Source organism: Eptesicus fuscus, chromosome 10 (assembly GCF_027574615.1).
Source record: "Eptesicus fuscus isolate TK198812 chromosome 10, DD_ASM_mEF_20220401, whole genome shotgun sequence".
Taxonomy (NCBI): Eukaryota; Metazoa; Chordata; class Mammalia; order Chiroptera; family Vespertilionidae; genus Eptesicus; species Eptesicus fuscus.
Genome location: NC_072482.1, coordinates 25215307 through 25239126, shown reverse-complemented (window position 1 = coordinate 25239126; position 23820 = coordinate 25215307). Strand labels below are relative to the sequence as shown.

The following is a 23820-nucleotide window of genomic DNA, read 5'->3' as shown; positions in this document are numbered from 1 at the left end:
TTCCTTTCCAATTTGGATACCTTTTATTTTTTCTTCTTATCTGATTGCTGTGGTCAGGATTTCCAATACTATGCTAAAATAAAAGTGATGAAAGTGAACATCCTCATGTTATTCCTGATCTTAAAGAAAAGATGTTCAGCTTTGCCCTGCTATGATGTTAGCTGTGGGTTTGTCATATATGGCCTTTATTATATTAAGATATGTTCCTTCTACACATACTTTGTTGAGAGTTTTTATCACAAATAGGTGGAGGATTTTGTCAAATGCTTTTTCTGCATCTATTGATATTTGATTTTTATCGTTTATTTTGTTTATGTGTTGTGCCACATTAATTGATTTGTGAATATTGAACCAACCTTCCATCCCAGGAATAAATCTCACTTGATCATGGTATATGATCTTTTTAATGTATTGCTGAATTTGGTTTGCTAATATTTTATTGAGAATTTTTACATCTATGTTCTTTAGTGATATTGATCTATAACTTTTTTGGTAGTGTCTTTCTCTGGTTTTGTTATCATGGTACTGCTGAACTCATAAAATCAGTTTGGGAGCCTTCCTTCCTATTTAATATTTTTGAATACTTAGGTATTAATTTTAATTTGAATGTTTGGGCCCTTACTGGTTTGGCTCAGTGGATAGAGCGTCAGCCTGCGTACTCAAGGGTCCCAGGTTCGATTCCGGTCAAGGGCATGTACCTTGGTTGAGGGCACATACCCAGTAGGGAGTGTGCAGGAGGCAGCTCATCGATGTTTCTAACTCTCTATCCCTCTCTGTAAAAAATCAATAAAATATATTTAAAAAAATAATAATTTGAATGTTTGATAAGTTCACCTGTGAAGCCATCAGGTCCAGGACTTTTGTTTGTTGGGGATTTTTATTGTTGTTATTTACTGATAAATTTCCTTAGTAGTTATCAGTCTTTTCGGATTTTTCTGTTTCTTCCAGATTCGATCTTGGAAGATATGTTTCTAGGAATTTATCCATTTCTTCCAGGTTGTCCAATTTGGTGGCATATATTTCATAGTATCCTATGTGGTCGTCACACTCTACGCCATGACGCCCTCATGCCACAACCAGTGATCACCAGGAGGCTGCATGCACAGAGGGTGCGCACGGGAGGACGGGGCTGTGTGCACACGAGGGTGGGCGGGGGCTTGACGCTGTGTGCACAGCATGGAAGCACGGCCCATGGTTCTGCATGGTGAAGCCTAAGGGTCCCATGGCTCTGTGTGGCACAGAGGTAGGACCCCCGGCTCTGGCCTACCTCTTTGGGGCAACCCATAGAAGAGCCCCAGATGGGTGGGTGGGGCCTACTTCTTTGGGGCGATCCATCATGGGGCTCCTGCACTGTGAGAAGGCACAGGCCAGGCTGGGGAATGCCCCCCCAAGTGCATGAATTTTGTGCACCGGGCCTCTAGTTTTCTTATAATTTTTTTTATTCCTTTGGTATTGTCATTTCTGTTTGTCTGATTTTATTATTTGTGCACTCTTTTTTATTTAATGAATATTGCTAGAGATTTATCAGTTTTATCTTTGCATAGAACCAGCTCTTGGTTTCATTGATCTTTTCTATTTTGTTTAAGACTCTATTTCATTCTGATCTTTATTATTTTCTCCTCACTTTGGGCTATGTTTGTTCTTGTTCTAGCTCATTTAGGTATAAGGTTAGATTGAGATTTTTCTTGTTACATGATGGCAAGCCTGTAGTGCTATAAATTTCCGTCTGAGAACTGCTTTGGCTGTCAATGTGTCTTCACTTTCATTCGTCTCAAGGTAACTTTTAATTTCTTCCTTAATCTTATTAACCAGTACAGTGCCATGCTATTTAGTCTCCAAGTGTTTTTCAGTTTTCTTGATATTGATTTCTAGTTTCAAACCATTGGGATTGAGCAGCTGCTTGATATGGTTTCAATCTTCTTAAATTTATTGAGAATTGCTTGTGACTTAACATGTGGTCTATCCTGAAAAATGTTCCCCGTGCACTTGAAAAAAATGTATATACTGCTGCCTTTTGGGTGAAATGTTGTAGGAATATCAATTAAGTCCATCTGCTCTAATGTGTTACTTAAGGCCACTGGTTCCTTGTTGATTTTCTGTCTGGATGATCTATCCATTGATATCAATGGGGTGTTAAATTCCCCTACCCTGACTGTATTACTGCCATTCTCTCAGTTTATGTCCGTCAATATTTGCTTTATATATTATGGCTCCTACCTTGGGAGCTAAAACATTTACAAGTGTTATGTCCTGTTGTTGGATTGATCTTTATCATTACGAAATGACCTTCTTAATCTCTTGTTACAGCCTTTGTTTTAAAGTCTATTTTGTCTGATATAAATATAGCTACCTCAGATTTTTTTTCATTTCCATTTGCATGAAATATCTTTTTCCATCCCTTTACTTTAAGTCTGTATGTGATTTTTGATTTGAAGTGGGTCTCCGGTAAGCAGCATATGTTCAGCTCTTGTTTTTTTTTATCCACTATGTCTTTTGATTGGAGCATTTAGTCCATTTACATTTAAAGTAATTATTGACAGATATATAGTTATTGCCATTTTATTAATTGCTTTCTCATTATTTTGTAGTTCTCAATTCATTTCTAATTCTGTTACTCTCTTGTAGGTCAATGACTTTCTATAGTGTTATATTTGAATTCCTTTCTCTTTATTTCTTGTTTATCTCTTATAGGTTTTTGGTTTGTGGTTACCATGTGCTTCATATACACCAAACTATGTTTATAGCAATCTATTTTAAGTAGATGGTCACTTAAGTATGAACACATTCTAAAATCACAATTTTTATTCAGCCCCTCCACATTTATGTATGTGTCTGTGTGTATCCCTTAATTTACTGTTGTAATTACACAGTCTTCCTACTTTTGCCTTTTAACCTTTGTACTAGCTTTTAGAGTTAGTTATACACTGCTTTGCCTTTTATTAACTGTTTGCCTTTTCAGTGAGGATTTTTTCTTATTTATATTTTTTATCTTTTCTTTTTAAAGAAGTCCTTTTAATGTTATTTATAACACTGGCTTAGTGTTGATGCAATCCTTTACCTTTTTTGTTATCTGCAAAACTCTTTATCTCTCCTTCAATTCTAAATGACATCCTTGCTGGGTAGTACATTCTTGGTGCTAGTTCTAACTTTCATCACTTTGAATATTTCATGCCATTTCCTCTAGCCTGCAAAGTTTTTGCTGAGAAATCAGCTGACAGTATTATGGGAAGCACCCTTGTACATACCTAAATGCTTTTGTCTTGCTATTTTATGATTCTGTCTTTAACCTTTGGCATTTTAATTATGCTGAGTCTTGGTGTGGGCCTCTTTTGTTTTGTCTTGTTTGGGACTCTGTGCTTTGTGGACTTGTATGTTTATTTCCTTTACCAGGTTAGGGAAGTTTCTGCTCATTATTTCTTCAAACAGGTTTTCAATTCCTTGTTCTCTCTTTTTCTGGTATACCTCTGATGTGGATGTTAATATGTTTTAATATTATCCCAGAGACACCTTAAACTGTTCTCATTTAGTTTATTTTTTACTGTTCTGATTAGGTGTTTTCTGCTATCTTGTCTTCCAGATCACTGATTTGATTTTCTGCTCCATCTAATCTGCTGTTGATTTCATCTAACGTATTCTTCATATCAGTTGTTGTATTCTTCATTTCTGATTGGTTCCTTTTTATGTCTTCTATCTCCATTTTTGTTTACTATCTCTTTGTTGAAGTTCTCACTGAGTTCATCTATTTTTCCCCTAAGTACAATAAGCTTCCTTATAACCAGTATTTTGAACTCTGAATATGGTAGATTGCTTGTCTCCACGTTGTTTAGCTCTTTTGGAGTTTTGTCTTTTCTTTCATCGGGACATGTTTCTTTGTCTCCTAATTTTGACTAACTCCCTGTGTTTGTTTCTATGTATTAGGTATATTTGCTAATTCTCCTGGTCTTGGCTGAGTGACTTTATATAGTAGGTGTCCTGTAGGGCCCAGTAGCACAATCTTTGTGGTCACTTGAGCCAAATGCTTCAGGTGTGACCTTTGTGTGGGTTGTGTGTGACTTTTTATTTTAGTTGATCCTTGATTGCTGTTGGCATGTCAATGGGTGGGTTTCACCCTCAGGCTGACTGGCTATGAGCTGTTGTTCAGGGGCTGATCCCCAAGGAACAAGTCACTTTACTGGGACTCTAATGTCAGCTGAGTCTGCCCTTCAAGTGTGTCATTTGTGGAGTTGGTTGGGTAGTGCCCTGGTGTGGTCTGAAGCTAACTACCAGGTATGTTGGTTCTGGAGCCTCTTGGGAGGGACTCAGCTTGGGGCCATCTGGTAGGACTTACAAAATGATCTGTGGTTGGTTGATGCTTGAGCTGAGCTTGGAGGTGCTTGGGAGAGGCTATTCTGTGAACCAAGGATGGCTGCCTCTAGTGTCAGGCTTGGGACCCTTTGGTGGGCACCGCAATGTCAGTTGAGGCCACTTGTGCCTGGTTAGTGGTCATTTAGTTGAGGCTACATTCCAAGGCAAGATTGGCCGCTTCTTATGCCAGGCTTGGGGCTACCTGACAGGATTTACTGAGACCATTTGCCACTTGTGCTGAACTTGGCATAGCTTAGCAAGAGGTACAGGGCACACTGAGGCCAGCTGCTGCTTGAATGAAGTTTGTAGACCTTTGAGATATTTTTAGGAATATCCACAGCACAAACCAAGGCAGGATGTTTGTGTGGAGGAGCCGCTGGAAGAGGTGGAGGCCTGGCATACTAGCTGAGTGCGGCAGGGTCTCAGGATATCTCCGGAGACAGTTCAACAAAGGAAGAATGGTGCCTACCAGCACTCCTGTCCCTGGAGAGAGTTGTTTTGAGCCCTGGCCCTCCAGTTAGTTCTTCCATGTATTTCCCTGGTGCTTTTTGAGCTGCTGCCTCTTTGCTGGAGCCCAGAGCAAGTGAGTTTATGAGCAAGTCTGTGCATGGGCTCTTTAAGACCTGCATTGCCTAAGACTCCAGGAACTCTCCATATCACCAGGATGCAATCTCCACTGGTTTTCACAGCCAGGTATTGTATGGACTCATTTTCCCGATACTAGAGCCCTAGGCTGGGGAGCCCAGTGTGGGACCCCATGCTCCTCAGGGGGAACCTCCATAACTGAGATATCCCTACCAATTCTTACTCACCACACTGTATATGTGGGACCTGCCCATTCCACATCTCCATCCTGCTACCAGCTGCTTTATATCTTTAGTTTTAGGACTTCTGTTCAGGTAGTCATTAGGAGGTTCTCAATGATAGTTGTCTATAATTCAGTTCTAATTCTGCTGTGGTTGTGGAAGGAGATGAGTACAACATTTCCTACTCTACTACCTTGTCTGAAAGCCTCTAAATTATTATTATTTTAAAATAATAATGATATTTTTAACATTTAAGTATAATAGAATGAGGGCTAGACCCACAACAGACCGGAGTTCTAGCTCCTGATCTCCCATTAACCAGATTTGGTACCCTGGGCAAGTCATGTAGAATTGCTAGGTCTCAGTTTTGCTTTAATGTAAGCTATGACGGTTGGCTCATGAATCTAAAAAGGAAAATGCTAATGATTTCAACAGTAGTTATTACAAATACAGTACCAGATACTGTAGAATAGCACAGTCCTGGTTAGGCTCATAAGCTCTAGATGAGTTACTCAATAGCCTGTTTCAAATCCAAGTTCCATCCCCTATAAGCACTATGATTGTATACAGGTTGTTTAGTTTTTCTAAGCTCTATTCATAAAAGGAGATAAAATAGTACTTAAGTGTGGATCAAAATAGCTAATGTGTCCAAAGTACTCTGGGCTGGGCCTGGCATGCATTAAGGGTTCTATAGATGTTGGCTGATATCATTATTATTGTTATTTCCATCATCATATTATAGGATACATTTTCCTATGAAATATTTTATCAAAAAATTCTGCAGTTATATAAACACAATGAAAAATTTTCATGAAAACTAAATTTAAAAAAATATTGTAAAACTTAGCATGGTAGCTAATGATGAATTCAATAAATACACCTTTGGAAAGGGTTATGGATCCCTTTATATCCTAAAATGATCGATGTACTCACAGAAGCAATGTTTCTATAGGTGCATTGATCTCCAAGTCCATTCTTGGATGTCTGTGCTAGGTTAGGAGGCCATGACCAGGATCAGTATTTGCAAATGGAGTGTCAGTGGGCTGAATGTGACCTGCAGATGTGCAATTGACCTACATAGGGTCTTAAAACCTGTCAATGTGAATGCCTCTAAGGGTATGAATTCTTTAGTATACCATAGTTCCTCTCTGGTATTAATCTCAGGAAGCTTCACTTTTTTTTTTTAACCTCTGAGTTTGCAACCCTTGTTTTACACCTTTCAGAACCTACTATAGCAGGACTTTCTTATACTAAAGAGGCTGGCATTGAGAAAAACCAAACACACTCCCCTGACTCCCTTGAAGTTAAGGGTCTACCATGTAACCTAGGTTCTTCATGCAGATAAATATAAGACTTGGGTAGTAGCTTAGATAAACATGAGGTGGCAGCAAGTAAAAGGATCACATTTTCTGCAGGGAAGACTGTCAAAGCCTTACGTTCCTCTGGACAGCTGTGGCCAAAAGTTCTAGATCTACTCCAGAGGTTGGCTGAGGCCTGTGTGTCAGATCTTGCCAGCTGTTTTTGTAAAGAAAGTTCTACTGGAACACAGCCATGCCTGTTCCTTTACATACTGTCTATGGCTGTACTATATACACAGCAGAGCTGGGACAGAGACCATATGGACTGTAACGCCTAAAATTCTTACAATCTGGCACTTTACAAAAGTTTCCCAACTCTTGGTCTCATCTCTGGATGTGGAGTGGTGGGTGACAGCTGTAATACAGTAAGGTTTTTTCATGATGTAGCTCCTCCTAGTAACAACATTCTTGGTTCTGGAGCATCTAAGCTTAACTCTCTGGCCCTTCTATAAATTTCATAAGCCGCCCCCCAGTACTGTGTAATAAATTCCTTTCTGCTAAAAATGGCTGGAGTGGTTTCTATTGCTGCAACTAAAACCCCTGAATGAAGCAAAGAGTAACAAAAGACAAAGAATTAGGCTATAAAGTTTAAAAATATACTTACATTATGTGTTATCTCAAAGTACTTCTGACAGGCTACCTGGTAATGTGTCCCTTTCACTAAATCCAAAATCTAAAATGAATGGGAAGGAGAGGAAAAAGAATTAGAAATTCAGTTTCTTCTGAATCACTGTAGCTCATGGTTGTTGGCCATCTTCATTCCAGACAGGAAACACATTAAATCATGCAACATGTTGTACTTCTTCTGCAGCCTAGACACTGTGACATTACACAGTACTGTTTAGGTCAGCATTAAACCACAGATAAGAGATAGTAAGTGACCTTTCTGATCTACTAACTGTGAATTTCAGTAACTTGACCTTGACAACAAGATGAAAATATTCTAGTATTATGACTTTGACAGTTATTATCAGATCATCATATTGCAACATCTAAAATTGTAGATAAAAATATGGTAATCTAAATGGTTGCAGCATGAAGCAATCAAGTATAGTATTTAGCTTTTTATTTTCCACATTACCAGTTTATACAGATACAGCATAAAATACAGCTGTGTGCCCATCAGGAAAATTTCATGAAAACCCTTTGGATGAGTATCTGTGGAGAGGGAATGCTTTTACCTTCAATCAGATTTGTCCTTTTTTTGAAATGAAGTTATTTCTAGTAAAACTCAGCAGAATATGAGAGTGAATGGTCTATTCTGAACACCTATTAGGAACATCATCCTATCTTTTGTAAATACAATTTGCTTTGCAAGTCTACTTCATGTAATCTCCTCAGAATGGTATAAACTCCCATTCTTATCAGCAGAGTGCAATGCCAGTTGAAATTAGTAAAGTTTCACCACTTCCTCCGCCAAATAAAAAATATGTATATTCGGCCAGTTTATCAAACACCATGAAATACTGGAATTAAGAGACAGCTTCAAATGAAAGGAAATAACATTCTGGAGAAATGTGAATTTCTATCCCTTTTCAAAAGGCTGACTTTCCTATGACAAAAAGAAATGCACATCAAGTCTCAAATTCCTGCTGTCATCATTATTGAATATAGCTTACATCTTTTGACAAATTACAGTTGCAGAGTGGCCATCATACAACACTGACAAGAGTGTACTTAAAAAATTGTTTTTCTCTGAGTGTCTTATAGATTACATTTCTGAATTTCAGGTCATCTTGTAATTAAATTCCATATGAAATGCCAACCAATCACAGCTCCCGGGATCCTGAATGTCTGCCTAGCTGACCTACCCACATTTTGTGAATTATTAAAGCAAAATGAAAAATAAATCAAAATGAATGACTATGGATTTTAAAAAGTGAAAAAAGTCACAAAGTTTTCCAAATAATTCTAACATTCTGAGCTCACCTTAGCCAATGTTTTTACACATAGATAATTCAAATTGAACTTGTGATTGGTTATTGGTAAACATCAATGATACCAATATATATATGAATTTCTGTGAATTAAAATTTTGGGGAAGCAAAGACACAGCATAAAGTTAAGTTGAAATGATGGCACAAATTACCTGAAAAGGAAAGGACTTCACAGAAATAAGCAAATAGCTCTGTGGTATATGTTACTTTTATATAAAAACAAAACAATGACTCCAACATCATTCATATATATATATATAATTTCTTGATATATGATAGAAATTATATATTTAAATAGCTTCCTTAGAAAGTTAAATGTGTAACTTATATACATACAATATAATATACATTGGGAAGCATGCTATAAATATTAAAAGAAACATCAATAAAAATATTAGTTGGGTAATATACAAATATGTAAAAAAGTTATTAAGGAAAACTGACATATAAGCCATTACATGTGAGAAAAGCAGATTTACGTGTCTTGAAATTTTAGGTTCCATCAGAAAAATTTAGATTAATCACATAACAATCCTCCCACCACACCCCACTCCAAGTAGGCTCTTCATTAACAAATACATCATTTACTTTGCCTCTTTTGATGATCTTTCCAGGATGAATTTTTCTTGCAAATCCACAAATAAGTCATTTAACAATCTATCTTTAGACAACTTTACTGATCATGTCACAGCATATTTGAGTGGATAAAAGTTCCTGTACATATGTAAAGGTATAGTGGGCGGAAATGAAACAGTAGAGGGTTTCAAAGAAAAGATACATTTAGGCCTAATGAGAGGAGCTAGGGTACACTAAGTAATGAAGATATGGAGACATTAATGAGCTAATAGGAGAAATTCAAGAGAAGGACTGCTCTGAGGTGACCAGGTGTTATTGGTAGGTATTATCTGCATTTTAGAGATGAAGAAATATATCCTCTTAAAAATAGGGGTGTCTGTTTGTCCAGTGCGGGCCACTTATTAAAGAATTAAAAATTAAAAAATCATATGCAGCCTGGCCAGTGTGGCTCAGTGGTTGAGCACTGACCTATGAACTAGTGGGTCACAGTTTAATTCCCGGTCAGGGCACATGCCTGGTTGCAGCCTCAGAGTGTGCAGGAGGCAGCCAGTCAATGATTCTCTCTCATTGATGTTTCTTTCTCTCTCTCTCTTCTCCTCTCCCTTCCTGTCTGAAAATTAAAAAAAAATAATAATATGCAACTTAATGATCCTGTTTTCCTTAAGAAGAACATAAAATACATGTTTTAAAACTAAGGTAGAAAATGTGCAACATTACTCAAAAGAATCCAACAACTAATAAAAAATATATACTTTGATTTCACATTATAATCTAGAGGCCCGGTGCACGAAATTCATGCACTGGGGGGTAGGGTGTCTCTCAGCCCGGCCTATGCCCTCTCACAGTCCGGGAGCCCTGTGATTGATCACCCCAAAGAGGTGGGCCCCGCCCACCCAGCCGGGGCTCTGTGATGGATCGCCCTCACAGAGGGAGGCCCTGCCCACCTGCTGCAGCCTGCTGGTCGGTGGCCTGGGCCTCCCTCTGCAGGGCAATAATGGGGTGATGGCCGGGCTCCCAACCAATCTCATTGCACCCGCCTTGGCTGGCCTGGCACCAGTGGGTGTCATAGTAAGGTCATCCGGAAGGTCGTCTGGCTATCTGGTCTAATTAGCATATTATGCTTTTATTATTATAGATATCACAGAGATATAGGAAAAGAGAAGGGTCTTGTAGACCAATGAATGAAGGTTGGCTTCTCTCTGAGTAAAATGGGGAGCTACCGCATGCAGTGTTCTAAGCACAGGAGTGGCATTCACTGACTTCCATTTTTAACAGGAATATGCTTCCTTCAGTGTTAAGCACAGACTACAAGAGTGAAGGAAGCTAATTACAGAAACCCAGGGAATAGATGATGGAGGCTGGGGTCAGGATGGTAACAGTTGTGGTGGTGAGAAGTGGATTTGGAGATGGAAGCATTTCCTACTTAATGACCATAAACCGTTTTTTGAAACTAGCTTTTTTACATGAAGATGCTCAACAGGTACCTGATCCCCAATGTTTTGGAATAAGGCATTACCTGTCATTTAATCCCTCCCCTTCCAGACTGATTTCCTAAATAGAACTAACTAGTTTTAAAACTCAGTAAAATAACAATGTGTCATCCTATATAATACAAGGCTAATATGCAAATCGACTGAATGGTGAAACGACCAGTCGCTATGATGCTCACTGACCACCAGGGGGGGGGGGGGGGGGGGCAGACACTCAATGCAGGAACTGCCCCCTGGTGGTCAGTGTGCTCCCACAGGGGGAGCGCCGCTCAGCCAAAAGCTGGGCTCACGGCTGGCGAGCGCAGCAGTGGTGGTGGGAGCCTCTCCCGCCTCCACTGCAGCACTAAGAAACCCTCAGGGGATGTCCGCCTGCTGGTTTAGGCCCAACCCAACCCCCCCCCCCCCCCTCAGTGCACGAATGTTGCCCCTGGCCTCTAGTGTAAAATAAATGTAAAGACCAAAAGTAGCATTTACTAGTCACTAAGCAATATGATTAACAGATGCTTCTTAAGCAGTTATATATGAGCATGACACCCCTTATGTCACCAGCATTTTAGATGCACATCCCTTCTGCTGATTTCAGAATTTTCACATTTATACATGGAATACAACTCGAGGCTCTTTCTGCTCCTTATTTTCTTAGCTTTTTCTGATACAAACATCACTGGCAAACACTAGACTAAGGTATTCTACAGTCATGTCTATTTTGAGGATGGTGTTAGTGCAGTCTGCTGCCAGGTTGGATGATTCCAAGGCAGGAAATGCCAACCTAAAATCAAAGGATGGGAAAGGAGAATTGAGGTGTGAGCCAGGTATTAACATTCAGTTGGTGAAGTAGGTGCAAACACAGAAACATGGCAAAGAAACACTAAAATCTAAGAAGGACAGATGCCTGAGGGAGAATCTGTGAAAAAGAATTTGGGGACAAAAGCTAAATTCTCTACTACATGTTTCACTCACCCTTCCTGGTTCTGCAGTGATGACTGAAATGCACGGTGGTTAGGATCGCTGAGCCATCCTTACCCTACTGCCTGAAATTCGGGCTCTTAGGGATAGTTGGTCTCATTTAGAATTTAAATTTTTTGTTTAGTCATAATTCAAATAACCTTTTTTTAAACTGCTAAGTTTTTTAAACTGCTAAGTTTTTTTGTTTGTTTTTGTGTTCCTTTTTTAATCCTCACCTGAGAATAATTTTCCCATTGCTTTGCAGAGAGAGTGGGAGGTGGGGGAGAAGAGACACACTGACTGGTTGCCTCCTGCACATGCCCCAACTGGGGGCAGGGAGGGAACTCGCAACCCAGGTACATGCCCTTGACTGGGAATCGAACCCGTAACCCTTTGGTGCTCAGGCTGACGCTCTAACCACTAACACACTGACCAGGGCTAAAGTGCTAAGTTTTAACAAAAAAGTCCACATCCCAGGGCTGTGGACAAATAGGATTGACTTATAACCATACTACTGTGTACCTGAGATAGATGAGGATCTAACCAAAAATGGTATGTTTTTCTTTGAAACTGAAATGTTGTTTCTTTGATGTTTTCTCAAGAAAATGTTGGGTGTGGTAATATTTTACAATGTGCTCATTTTGAACTTACCTAACTCTTTATTTTTTCAAACTACCTTTTTCTTATTGTTTAAAGTATTACATGAGTCTCCTTTTCCCCACCATTGACCTCTCCCCCAAGCACAAGCCCTCACCCCGCTAGTGTCTGTGTCCATTGGTTTTGCTCATATGCATGCATACAAGTCCTTTGGTTGATCTCTTACTCCCTCACTCTCCATCTTCCCTCATAGGTTGTACCATCTGTTTGATGCTTCTATGTCTCTGGTTCTATTTTGTTCATCTGTTTATGTTGTTCATTATATTCCACAAATGAGTGAGATCATGTGATATGCAAAAGTATGCTTTACAGGGGTTGGAAGAAGGAGTTAGTTCATATTGTACTTTTTTATATATTTTGTGTTAAATATCACATTAACATTTTTTAAGAAAGAAAAAAAAAAACATTCTGTAGAGAAGCCAGAATGAAGATGTAGTCAGGTGACAGTATTTTCTGATTGTATTAGTTTTGCCCACCCAACTTGTGAAGGGTGCGACCTCCATCCTCACACACTGCCTTTGCCCTTCTTAAAGGGTTCCAGCCAGCAGTGACTGTCCAGAGTGAGGGTCAGAAACAAAATGGGTGAGGGAAACCCATACCACACCAAGGGAGAAACTCATTGATAGATAGAAATGCAAGGAGACAAAAGGAAGCAAACAGGAAGGTGAAAAAAACAGGTGAAAGAAAAATGTGCAAAGCTAGAAAAATAGGTAAATAAAATAGAGTCTACAACCTACTATTTACATGGCCTGTCCAACATAAAATGTTACCCCCAGCTCACAATGGCATGGACTCCCTAGTTTTCATATCCATCTAGAAGAGCCAGAGCGTACCACGAGTTCTGCTTGTATATGGCATTCATACCAAATGAACAGCTCTCTGAGGAGGAAACCCAATCAAATGCCAATTCTGATGCCTAGGCTAGAAGTTTCCTAATTCTGCCTAAAAAAATCTATAATAATAAAAGTGTAATATGAGGGGCAATGAGGCAGGCAGAGGCAGTTAGGGGCGATCAGGCAGGCAAGCAGAGTGGTTAGGGGCAATCAAGCAGGCCAGCAGGCAAGTGGTTAGGAGCCAGCAGTACCGGATTGTTAGAGGGCGCAAGCAGGGCTGAAGGACCGCCACCACCCGTGCCCCCGCATGAATTTCGTGCAGCAGGCCTCTAATATATATATATATATATATATATATATATATATATATATATATATATATATATATATATAAAATCAAACAATTTGAACAATTATTCCACATAAAGGTGTATTCGAAACACAAGATTATTATTTAAAGAACATATTTCTAAGAAGATCTAAGGATATCAAATGGCAATTTGACCTTTGGATTTCAATGCCAATATTTCCAGACTAAAGTACAGTGTCAGGCATAACAACTCGTTTATTGTAATCTAGTTCATCAGTAATCAAAAGGATGAGAAAAATTAAGTGTAGTGACTTTTTCTCTCTGTATTTTTAATATTCTTTTTATCAGTTGACTAAAGTCCACCAAGAGGAATATAAGACCTGTTTTGTTATTGTTGTTAATCCTCACCTGAGGATATTTTTTTCATTGATTTTTAGAGAGTGGAATGGAGGGGGAGAGACACATCCATTGGTTGCCTCCCACTGGGCCCTGACTAGGGACCGGGGGTTGAGCCTGCAACCCAGGTATGTGCCCTAGACCAGAATCAAACCCACGAGCCTTCAGTCTGCGGGCTGACACTCTAACCACTGAGCAAACCTGGCTGTGGCAGACCTGTTTTTTTTTTAAACACTAGTTTGTCATTTTTACAAGAAAACATTCATCATATTTGTATTTGATAAGTTTGGTTAAAGCATTAATTACACTCATCTACTATTTCATCCTCAAGGCAAAGTACAGTTTGGTTTGAATTCTAATAAAGTGACTGACCAAGATTTCTTTGCCGGGGAAGAACAAAGAACAAATAAGGTGATATTTTCCTCACTTGATTGGTGATAGATCATACCTAGCTGATGGACATGTGATACAATACACTGGTGGGGATGCTATATTTACCCACACACATACATAAAATAGAAATATAGATTGCATTTATAAGTTTGAGCCACACTTCCTTCTTTCTTCCTATTCTAATATTCCCTGCCATCTGCAAATTCCGCTCTGTCTCAGCTCCTGCCAGTGAGGTCCGGGTGATGCCCTGGCAGCTGCATGGAGCTGGCAGTAGAATGCAGCCACCTGCTAGTCCTGGCTTCGCTGAGTCGAGTTCCGTACAGCTAGGTGTGCCCTGCTCCCAATCAGACATGCAGTTACTCTGTCTCTAATTCAAGGTCATATTCTGTCCTATTTAAAAGTGATAATAAACTTGTTTCTTTATTTTTTGTATTTAAAATTTTTTTCTATTTTTTTATTGATTAAGGTATTACATATGTGTCCTTATATCCCATCCCCCCACTCATGCCCTCACCCCCCTGTTGTCTGTGTCCATTGGTTAGGCTTATATGCATGCATACAAGTCCTTTGGTTGATCTCTCCCCCTTACCCCCACCCTCCCCTACTTCCCTCTGAGGTTTAATGGTCTGATAGATGCTTCTCTGTCTCTGGATCTGTTTTTGTTCATCAGTGTATGTTGTTCATTATATTCCATAAATGAGTGAGATCATGTGATATTTATCTTTCTCTGACTGGCTTGTAAGCTTGTTTCTTCCTAAAAAGCACAACCTTTCAAATGTAGACCATGTCGATTTCCCCCCCACTTCATTTCTAACCTTCCTTATTTCAAAGATGGGAGAAAACGTGAGAGACATGCCGAGTCTGGAACACTTGAAAACACATTACTTTGCTTCTGTTTCTCACACACTCAGCATAGTTTATCCAGTGCTGCCTTACAACTCTGCTGTGACCTTGCTGTGACCTTCATTTGTTGGCAGATCAGGGGCAAGTTTCCTTCTCTTGAAGATAAACTTTCCTTCGCCTCAAACATTACATGCCAAGAACTTTTCTGACACATTCTTCATTGTCTATAAACAGTTATCTGGCTGAATTGATTCTACCTCCAAATCCCTTTAAAACCTATCTTTTCCTCTCCAGTGTTCAGACTCTCATCATTCTCTTATCACAAAGATTCTCAATTTAGTCTTTCCTTACTCAAGACAGCTTCCAAACTGCTGCCATAGTAACTTTTCTAAAATCAAAACCGAATCCTGGCAGTGCTGGCTCCCCCTGGAGGAGGGGGCTCCCCGCAGTGGGTGGGGCACCAACTCTTCAAACGGCCATCCTCATATGGCCACAGGATCCCTGCACGCTAGACCAGCTTCTCCCACAGTCTCCTTAGCTCACAAAACCCCAGTGATGAACCAGTGGGCTTTCTAGTCTAATGCATTGTTTGATTTGGTTTAATCCAGATTTATCTCAATTTCTTTATGGCAAGACTTAACTGGGGTGGGATTTCTCAACTAATTTGTCCCCAGAACCTGTTTTCATACATCTCCCAGGACTAGGGTTCCTCAAGACACACCCTGACAACCTCACCTAAACAGGCTCACCTCCTCGCTCTTTTCCCTTATCTTGTCTAGTTTCCTCTCACCACACTAACTTGTCTGTCTCCCCCACTGGAATGTCAGCTCCATGAAGAGGGGTCTTGTAAGTTTCCTTCATCACAGCACTCCCAGTGTCTGGAGCAGTAACTGCAGTACAGTCATCATCCAATTGTTATTTGTTGATGCTGAGTGAATGCTATTCCCTTTGTGTGATAAGCCTCACTTCCCTCTATTGGGGAAACCCCTACTCAACTTTCAAACCCAATTCCAAGTTCACTTCTTACAAGAAACATCCCCGATGTCACACCCCGGCCCCCAGCAAATCTTTCTCCTCTGAATCTACAACTAGCACCTAGAATATATTTTTATTAAAGCAATTATCATACCTAACTATAGTTAATTATGCCTTTTTTACTCCACTAGGCTAAAAGCTCTAAAACAGTGTTTTAATCATCTTTTTACTTCCGATGTGAACATACGGAAAACTCGGTGACATGTTGAGTGCTCGGTAAACGTTTACTGAGTGATAAAGTAAATGTCTCTCCTCGCCAGAGCAGCTTCGGCTTCAATCAGTCTTAGAACACTTTTATTAGAAACTTTGCAATTAGACAGTTGCTTTTCATTTCTTTTTCTTTTTTGATGTAGCACCACAGGGGGGAAAGATCACAAACTTAGCTCTTTCACAAGGTTTTAAAAGGGCTTGATGACACGAAAGTGCAGACCCCTTGCCCCCCTCTCCCGTCAGGGGCTGGCCTCTAGCTGACACAATAGCAGTGGAGGTGTGGGGTGACAGCCGTCACGGACAGCCAAAGAGGACCAAATGGGCTGAAGGAACATTCCCACCTGAGTGGCTGGTGCTCACTGTGGCTAAACCCAGCAGTAAAAACCACGGATGTACAACCTCCCACAATCCTCCCTCACACATTGCAGCAGACCCAGTGGAGGCAGCTGGGACACCTCCCATACTGAGTACAGCACAGCTGGCAGCCTCTGATTACAGGAAAGCAGCACCAGGAACTCACAGGCCCAGAGCCCTATGGCCTACCAATGGGGGTGGTGCCCTGAGACGAAGACAACCAGTTACAGAGTAGACACCCACCTCCTTGGGGAATATGGGGCACTTTCCACAGCCAGGACAACACAGCCCCACTGAAACCCTGGACGTCCCAGTAGTGCAGAGAAAACAAAAACCTGTGCTATCACATTATCTACTGGAAAACAAAAGACCTCTACTTATCAACCTGCTAAATTGTCAACACCAAAACAGTACTTAAATATTTCAATTCCCAAATACCCAGGCAGAGAAATAACCCATCAAGTACCACGAACAACCAAAGTAACACGGTAACTCAAAGAAAATGAGGTCCATGGAAAACAAAGGCATAGAACACTGTGACTTAAATGACAGAGAATTCAAGATTGCAGTTTTAAAAAGAACTATATATATATATATATATTTATAATATATATATATATATGACTAAGCAACTGTCGCAACCGAAACCACCAAATGGATGACTGAACAGGCTGCCTGGGGCGACCAGGCCAGCAGGGGGATTAGTGACGGACGACCAAATGACTGAGCAGCGGGCTGGTGGGGATGGCATTTGGGGGTGAGCAGGCCGGCGGCAGGGGGGGGGCAGTTGGAAGCAAGCAGGCCAGCAGGCAGAGTGGTTAGGGGCAATCAGGCAGGCAGGTGAGCAGTTAGGAGCCAGCAGCCCTGGATTGCAAGAGGGATGTCTGACTGCCCGTTTAGGCCTGATCCCTGTAAACCAGCAGTAGGACATCCTTCAAGGGGTCCCAGATTGGAGGGTGCAGGCCGGGCTGAGGGACACCCCTCTCCCTGTGCACGAATTTCGTGCACCACGCCACTAGTAATGACAATAACATCTAGCTTATGTATCAGATACTGTTCTAGTTATTTAATTATCAGCTCTCTTATTCTGCTCTTCTTTTTTAAAATTGAGTTTGTATATACACAAACTCAATTTTAAAAAATGCTTATGGCAATTTTTTAGATGCCTTGGAGAATCTGATTACAACTGTAGACATCTCCAGTTAGTAAAACATCCTGAAATATTCTTACAAATTAGCCAAATACTAAATAGAAGTGAAGCTTTCTGGAAGGTGTATAACACCCAAATTAATAATCACATTACTCCTTTATTATGATTTTTATCACAAAATAGAGACCCGAATATTAAAATTTTCTCATTGTCTTTTAACTTACTATATTTGAATAAATGCTTTGAATCATTAAAAATAGGTACCCCCCAAAATTATTCTTTTTTCTTTTCTTTTTGTTGTGGTTAATACTGACCTGAGGATATTTTTTCCCCCACTGATTTTTAGAGAGAGAGTGAGAAGTAGGGGGAGAGATATACATGGATGTGAAAGAGACAGCGATTGGTTGCTGCCCTTGACCAGAATCTAACCATTGAGCCAAACCGGCTACGGCCAAAAAATGATTCTTGAGAAACAATTTAAATTTCCACCCAAAATATTGAATTCCTCGGTGCAGATTCATACCAACATTTGGACTTAAGCTATTAGGGAACATCAACAACTAAGTGAATTTGGAATGGGGGGAAGAAGGGAAAGAGAAGGAATAGTAGAAGTAAATGTAGGTAAATCTGTTTGGAGATATGGAAAAAAATTGTCAAATCTCAATTCCATGGTTTACTTACTAATTATAACTGTGCTTCTAGTATTCTAATTTTTTTTGCCTAATATAAAAGCAAGCAAGCAAGTTAAGCATCACTATGCCCTATAATATTTATGGAAATAATGGAAAATATTTATACTAATTTTATAATTTCAAATATCTTATAAAAAGATATGTATCATATCCAATATGCTATTGCAAACAGAAGCAAAACTTAAAATCTGTCACTTAAAGGTTTTTCCCTAGACTAGAGGAATATGTGTATACACACACATACACATGTATGTACATATATAAAATGTCATACATGATTATATACACTGAGTGGCCAGATTATTATGATCTCTGAACGCATAATAATCTGGCCACTCAGTGTATATCCTATATAATAAAAGGCTAATATGCAAATTGTCCCCTCGACCAGGAGTTCGACCAGCAGGCAGGCCGACCAACCGCCCATGTCCCCTCCCCCTGGCCAGGCTGGCCGGGCCTCTAATATATATATATATATATATATATATATATATACACACACACACACACACACACACACACACATACACACATACACAGAGTGGCCAGATTATGCATAGCACCCAGGGGTATTTTTCCCATTGCTTCTTACAGAGGGCGTGGAAAGGGGGCTAGGGGAACAGATTGGCTGCCTCTTGCACCTGCCCTGACTGGGATGGGGATTGAAACCTGCAACCCAGGTACATGCCCTTGACCCAGACGGAATCAAACCTGCGACCCTTCGATGAATGGGCCAGTATTCTAACCACTGAACACACAGATAAAGGCAAATTTAGAAATACAAACTTTAGCTAACAAGAAATACACTGTAAATTGGTGGCAAACTCTACCAGGAAGTATGAAATGGATTAGAGCTAAGCTGACTAAGAATCTGAAACACTGGCCTTATGTTAAGGCCAGTTATTTAATTTTCTGGATACTTTACATTTGCTTCTCCAAAAGAAATGAGGGGAGGAGAAGAATACTCTGTAAAACTAATCACAAAATAGAACTAAGCTGTGTCTATAGGTAGACAGGCTGAATCTTGTAGGTATCATAAGTTTGCACTATATGTGTTATAATTATGTTACTGATATCTATCTGGTTTTTTTTAAAGAATATAGATATCAGTAATTTCTCAGAATAATAAAATAATTATAGAATGATACATAACTGTAAACAGAGTACTAAATTTTCTTATTAGGAAGACTAGTTTTCCAGTTTAATGCAAGTAAACTTCACTAGGGTTAACTAAAAATGGCATATGTTATTTGACTTTCAAAATGATTTTTATTTGAACTACCTTGAACAGTATTAAATAATCTTCAAATGACCATATATCGTCAGTCTATAAAAAAGGAAGGATGTACACAGCAACGTGTGACAGAGCCAAAGTACAACCACATCCTCCTGGCGCCAATTCTAATGCTCAGCTTTCCACCTTTCCCTAATGCAGTTCTAAGATTTACCAAGAACAGTGTACACATTTTCAGCTATAACACAAAAGCAAGCTGAGTGCAGCAAAGTGCTGTTCTTATAAATCAGGAGAGATGCTCCCGGAGATGAAATAGATGGAAAAGCTGCTCTTAAAAGCAGTTACTGTTCATAAAGTAATGGACAGACTGAATACCATTATCTATTGATAAGTACTCTCACCTAAGGAAGAAAAAAAAAAAGGAATTTTAGGTAGTTCAGATTTATATGAACACTGAATAAGGACTTACTGAGATTTATCTCTGCCATAAAATTTTCTTGACATAGACTTACTTTTAAGTCTTTTGAACTATTTTGAAAGACTTCTCATTAACAGGACTTTACCAGTTTTAGATTTAATATGTTCACTAACTTCTTGAGAATTTTTGGACTGTGAAAATGAGAGGTTAACCAATCTCTCAAAAAGTATAAAGAGCATACTTCTTTTCCTACTTCATGGTTTTAGTATCATTAGTAAGTTTTCTTGAAAGCACCAATTACATTTGCTTTTAATAATCATTAATGGTTATGCTGAGTTAAAGTTATAAAACATCATTTCTCCCTCTCTAAAAATAAAAAAACTAAAATGAGAAGTAAACGAGTTTCAAAAATATTAGTGCAAAAATACATTTGTAAATAATGCATCATTTCAATTTAAAAAATCTTAAGATTTCTGCATCTCAAAATATTAATATTTTTATCATAAAATTGTAGGGTGTTTTTTTTAAGCAAAATCTGAAAGCAAAATAATAACTAAAACCAAAAACCAAGATATCTAAATTAGGAAGGAACTGTTAATAGATATGGTTAGATGAAAAACCTAACAAAATATTAAAGAATTATTACCCTCATTGGAAATTTTTTAAATAAATGTTAATGAAAGTAAATTGAAATTAATATACACATCAATATTTTAAGAAGAAAAATGGAAGGTGCCAATTAAAAAAAAATTGGCCAATATAGCTCATAGACTTTTATATTATTTATCTATTGGTCTTCTGCTATATACTGTTGAGGTGATTTTCCAGGGGCCTCAGGTTTCTGAACATGTGCAACCAGAGAAAACAGCAGCATTTGCTCCAGGCCACTTTTTCAAGGATGTTCATGTAATGAACAGCCTCAGAAGAGACAGTCCCTCCCCCTGAAAGTGTAGAAATGCTATGCAAAGTATAAGCTTGTCTAACTACTAAGCTGTACAACTGAAGTCAATACAAAATAATATTGAAAAGTAAACTGTAATTGAAACATAAAAATATATATAAAAAAGGAATTGCTTACTGTCTATTTTAAAAGATTAAGATTCTCTACACTCAGAGTTTCTCTCCTCCAACACATGGGTAGTGCCTGGCCTTCTTCATGTTGCTCTGTGGGAACTGGGGGGTCAGGGAACTGGTACAAGAAAATGCTGATGTACTGCTGTTTCTGAAATCTTTAAACCTTCTGCCAGAATCCATAAAATTGTGACAGCTAAATTCTTAGCTTGAAAGCAAGATAAAATCTCACACCTTTCACAGTTCTTAACATAGACTAGAAACTGGTAGGCGCTGGGAGGACTGAAGGAAAGGTTAAAATCTCAGACACAAAGATCTCAGTATCTATTTCACTGTGATTACCTATCCATTAGGCACTTGACCAATTAAACTCCATATATTACATGAAATTGTGTTGTTTTTTTCAACCTTTGATTGAGTAAAGTGTTAGTGAAAAATTCTTTTACATACATAGTATGGCTAATTATTAATATCAACAGCTCCCACATCACATTTCTTCCTTGCCTGGAGGCAGGTACTCCCAAGAGGCAATTACTTTTAACCATTTCCATTTTGGCTACATAGGATGTTTTCTATATAATTCTAAATTAAATGCTGATTAAGTTCTTTATTAACTTAATCTATTAAATTCTGCTACGTAAGATAAAGAGTTCATTTATGCTACCACCTACCTACTGTTTCTCTTTTTTTCCATTGAAAAAAATAAGGTATAATTTTCATAAAGTAAAATATACCCCTTTTAGTGTATACTATACTTATAAGTTTGTCTTTTCCTATTACATAAAAGGAATCATATAGTGTGGTTTCTTTCACTTAGTATAAAGAATGATGAATGCTGTTGGGTGTAGCAATAGTTTGTGCCTCTTTTATTGCTGAGTAGTATTTCATTTTGTGGTTATAGCACAATTTGTTTATCCAACCACATACTGAAGAACATTTGGGCTGTTTCTAGGTTTTGGCAATTATGAATAAAGATAGTATAAATAGGTTTTTTTATGGAGTTATGCTTTTATTTCAATTATATTAAAAATTAGTAGTGGTATAACTATCTCATACAGTATGTATAAGTTTAACTTTATAAGAAATTGCCAAATGGCTTTTCAAAGAGGTTCTACCACTTGGATTTCTTCTAGCAATGCATAAGACTTCAGGTCATTCTACATCCTCTTGAGCATTTGATTTTTTTTTTCCCAATTCTAATGGTAGTCACTGCAATTTAAAATTGCATTTCCCCAGAAAGAGAGACTAAAAAAAAAAAAAATCCCATTTACCATCATACCAAAAAAATTAAGATACCTAGGAATAAACTTAACTAAGGAGGTAAAAGACCTGTACTCTGAAAACTACAGGACACTGAAAAAAGAGATAGAGGAAGACATAAACAGATGGAAGAACATACTGTGTTCATGGATTGGTAGAATCAACATCATTAAAAAGTCCATACTACCCAAAGCAATCTATAGATTCAATGCACTCCCCATTAAAATACCAACAGCATATTTCACAGACCTAGAATGAACTCTCCAAAAATTCATCTAGAATAAAAAAGACCCAGAATAGCTGCAGCAATCCTGAGAAAGAAGAACAAAGTATTACAAAGTCACTGTTCTCAAAACTGCCTGGTACTGGCACAAGAACAGACATATAGATCAATTGAATAGAATAGAGAACCCAGAAATTGACCCAAATCACTATGCTCAATTAATATTCAACAAAGGAGGCAAGAACATACAATGGAATCAAGACAGTCTCTTCAATAAATGGTGCTGGGAGAATTGGACAGATACATGCAAAAAAATGAAACTAGACCACCAACTTACACCATACACAAAAATAAACTCAAAATGGATAAAGGACTTAAACACAAGAAGGGAAACTATAAAAATACTAGAGAAATCCACAGGCAGCAAAATCTCAAGACATATGCCAAAACGATTTCTTCACCGATACAGCTCCTAGGGCAATGGAAACTAAAGAGAAAATAAACAAATGGGACTACATCAAAATAAAAAGCTTCTGCACAGCAAAAGAAACCATCAACAAAACAACAAGAAAGCCCATTGCATGGGAGAACACATTTGCCAATGTTATCACCAATAAGGGTTTAATCTCCAACATTTACAGGGAACTCATACAACTCAACAAAAGGAAGATAAACAACCCAATCAAAAAATGGGCAACGAACCTAAATACTTTTCAAAAGAAGACATACAGAAGGCCAAGAGACATATGAAAACATGCTCAAAGTCACTAATCATCTGAGAGATGCAAATCAAAATGACAATGCGGTACCATCTCACACCTGTCAGAATGGCTATCATCAACAAATCAACAAATGACAAGTGCTGGCGAGGATGCGGAGAAAAAGGAACCCTGGTGCACTGCTGGTGGGAATGCAGACTGGTGCAGCCACTGTGGAGAACAGTATGGCGTTTCCTCAAAAAACTAAAAATGGAACTGCCATTTGACCCAGTGATCCCACTTCTAGGAATATATCCAAAGAAACTAGAAACACCAATCAGAAGGATATATGCACCCCTATGTTCATAACGGCACAATTTACCCTAGCTAAGATTTGGAAACAGCCTAAGTTCCCATCAGCAGAGGAGTGGATTAAAAAACTGTGGTACATCTACACAATGGAATACTACACTGCGGTAAAAAAGAAGGAATTCTTACCATCTGCGGTAGCATAGATGGAAATGGACAGCATTATGCTAAGCGAAATAAGCCAGTCAGAGAAAGATAAATATCATATGATCTCACTC

The 23820-nt window shown here is 38.7% G+C and overlaps 1 protein-coding gene across 1 annotated transcript in view; it reads right to left on the bottom strand.

Annotated features, from left to right (window-relative positions):
• PRIM2 (DNA primase subunit 2) overlaps positions 1–23820 on the bottom strand; it is a 291718-nt gene that overhangs the window by 8897 nt on the left and 259001 nt on the right. The window contains exon 13 of the mRNA XM_008138463.3: positions 7113–7181. Within this exon, the coding sequence (XP_008136685.2) occupies positions 7113–7181 (69 nt within the window). The remainder of the gene's footprint in view (positions 1–7112; positions 7182–23820) is intronic.